A 2,449-nucleotide genomic window follows, 5' to 3' on the forward strand; every position below is an offset into this window, starting at 1 on the left:
TATCCCACATGGAATTGATTCTGTAAAATTGAGACATCACTATAATTTCGAGATAAGTAAGAGGTTGGGTCATACTATTTAAAATCATGATCCTATGTGTCCAATTGTGCAGGAAATTAATAAAGATTTCATAAGAATGCCTTACTAATAAGTAACAAATTCATTTTTTATTCTACACGGAGCAATGGAATAGTTTAATTTCTGTGGAGATTTTCAAGACCCGTGTAACATTTGAACACGGATTTGATTCCTTAAATAATTTAAGATAATTTAAAATGACCCTCAAACCCAATACTATCTTGCAAACATCAGAGAAAAGAAAACACCTATATAATCTTTTAAACTGTTTAAATCATTTTCAAACTAATCTCATATATACTTCTATTATATACCATTTTCTACATAGGAATACAAAAAAAAATGCAAATTAATAATAAAACTTATAAGAAAAAATTTCACTTCATCTGTCTAACTGTCTTAACATGTGATTTTCTCTTCTTTTGCAATTGAATTCTTGCAATGAGCAATTGCAGCTTGAATTGCAGCCTGTAACTCTTCCATAGTGCTGTCACTAGTAGAAGAAGGAAGAGTTGCAGAAGCTAGAAGAAGGCCACTATTTGTTGGAGATGTCCTCATTGAGGCTGGTGCTGAGAATTCTCCTCTTCTTCCTCTCAACTCTTGCTTACTTTTCATAGTTAAATTACCTGAAAACGAATAAGGTTGCCGGCGTAATTGGATATTCTCTCCTCTCCTTCTGAAGAACCATAGAGGCCTGACCAGTCTCACATACCTCTTTAGTAGATGACTCACATCAAACCTCAGCTTACTCCTCTTGTGCTTCTCCTTATCATCTTCCTTCTCTCTATTCTCACACTCTTTTCGCCATCTTTTAAAGCCAAATAATGAGAAAGACTTGGACTTGTTTCTTGCCTTTATGTCACTAATATTGCTGCTTTGAAGGTGGTTGCTCTTGTTATTACCGGTGCTGCAGTTGTTGTTGGTGCTATCTGTATTGGGTGTTTGCTGCTCATCTAATAAGTCGGTGATTGGGATGGTGAAGCTGTCCAAAGAGTTGGTAGAGGAGCGAGGAGAGACAGGAAGGTGAGAAAGGAGGTGGAGGGGAAGCAAGTGACCATGGAAGAAAATGTCATCTGCAGGAGTTAAATCAACTGCAAATGAAGGTGGTGCATTGCTTTTACCAGGGACTGTTGTTGTTGAGGAAGAGTGAAGAGAGATTGTGAAACTGAATTCATGAGATGGAGAGGAGGATGCTGAAGGTGGCTTTGGTGCTACTGCTAGGCCTTCTTTTCCTTCTTGTTTTGACTTCCTATCTTCTTTCTGATTGTTTGCTACTTTCTCTCTGGTCTTTTGGTGATGATGGCTGTCCATAACTCAAAGATTATGATGAAGACAAATCCTAAGATCTGCAAGTGTCTAAAAGTCTCTTACTTTTAAATTTTGGGTTCAATGGATGTTACCAAACCAAGGGAGGGATAAGGCGATCAGGAAGCAGTGGAGAGAGAGAGAGAGAGGGGGTATGTCTTGAAGTTAGGCTTAGAATGTCTTTTGTGCACAATAGGTACATACATTCACTTATTATTAGTGCATTATTGTTCATGTAATGAAAGGGTGTGGTGGCATGACACAACAGAATGAGATGATAAAATTAGCTTGTACGAGTTAAAAGTTGCTATGTCCTTGTCCAATCTAACAGCTGTTGGGGTCCTTATTTGGAAAAGAAGCTCACAAAGTTCCAAATTTGCCACAAAAAAGGTAGATGAGATAGGCAAGGAAGGCTTCATATTGGGTATGCGTCTTTGTATTTGAGTTGTTTTGCCAGTGAAAATGGTCCCTAGAGAATGTCATGTTCATAATTCATACACACACAGAAAGTTGCACACACCCATTTCAAGAGGAATCTTTGAATTGAACCAAGGGCTTTAATGCTCTTTTGACTGTTATTATGTTCTCTATTTGCACGCAACTACATTGGGGAAAGTGTTCTAAGTTTTTGCGCTTTGTGCCACAATTTTTGTAGGAGAAAGTAGTAATGTGAAGGAGGTTGCACATCTTAACATAGAGGTGATGTCACTTGAGGTCGAGGGTTTGAAATTTGATCGAACAACTTTCAAGAAAACATAAAATTCCAAGGCTATGCTAAAGTAGTCATTTCTCTCAATCCAAGTTGAAAAATTATGGTTTTAAAAAGGTGGATGCTGACATTTCTTTTTCTTGAGTGGGTTATATTGGCAAACCGAATTTGATTTTTGAGCTCATCCTCAACATCAGTTCGATTGCTAGTATCACATGTTCCATTGAACATCAAAATCCATTAAAGAAAACATAAACATAACAAAGTGTTGTTGTACATCTCATTCACTGTCCATAACACACCATAAGAAAATTTGTGGCATAAGCATAACATCAACATAATTGCAAATGATTATTT

The 2,449-nt window shown here is 37.0% G+C and overlaps 1 protein-coding gene across 1 annotated transcript; it reads right to left on the minus strand.

The window, feature by feature from the left end:
• Nucleotides 1–327: 327 nt before the first annotated feature.
• Nucleotides 328–1,645, minus strand: LOC115977743 (BRI1 kinase inhibitor 1). The gene has a single exon (XM_031099762.1). It carries the CDS (start codon nucleotides 1,387–1,389, stop codon nucleotides 478–480), a length of 912 nt encoding a protein of 303 aa, XP_030955622.1. The 5' UTR covers nucleotides 1,390–1,645; the 3' UTR covers nucleotides 328–477.
• Nucleotides 1,646–2,449: the final 804 nt, after the last annotated feature.

Source organism: Quercus lobata, chromosome 2, assembly GCF_001633185.2.
Source record: "Quercus lobata isolate SW786 chromosome 2, ValleyOak3.0 Primary Assembly, whole genome shotgun sequence".
Taxonomy (NCBI): Eukaryota; Viridiplantae; Streptophyta; class Magnoliopsida; order Fagales; family Fagaceae; genus Quercus; species Quercus lobata.

Excerpts from the sequence above, each read along its gene's own strand:
- LOC115977743 (XM_031099762.1), bottom strand. The coding sequence starts at position 1,389 with ATGGACAGCCATCATCACCAAAAGACCAGAGAGAAAGTAGCAAACAAT.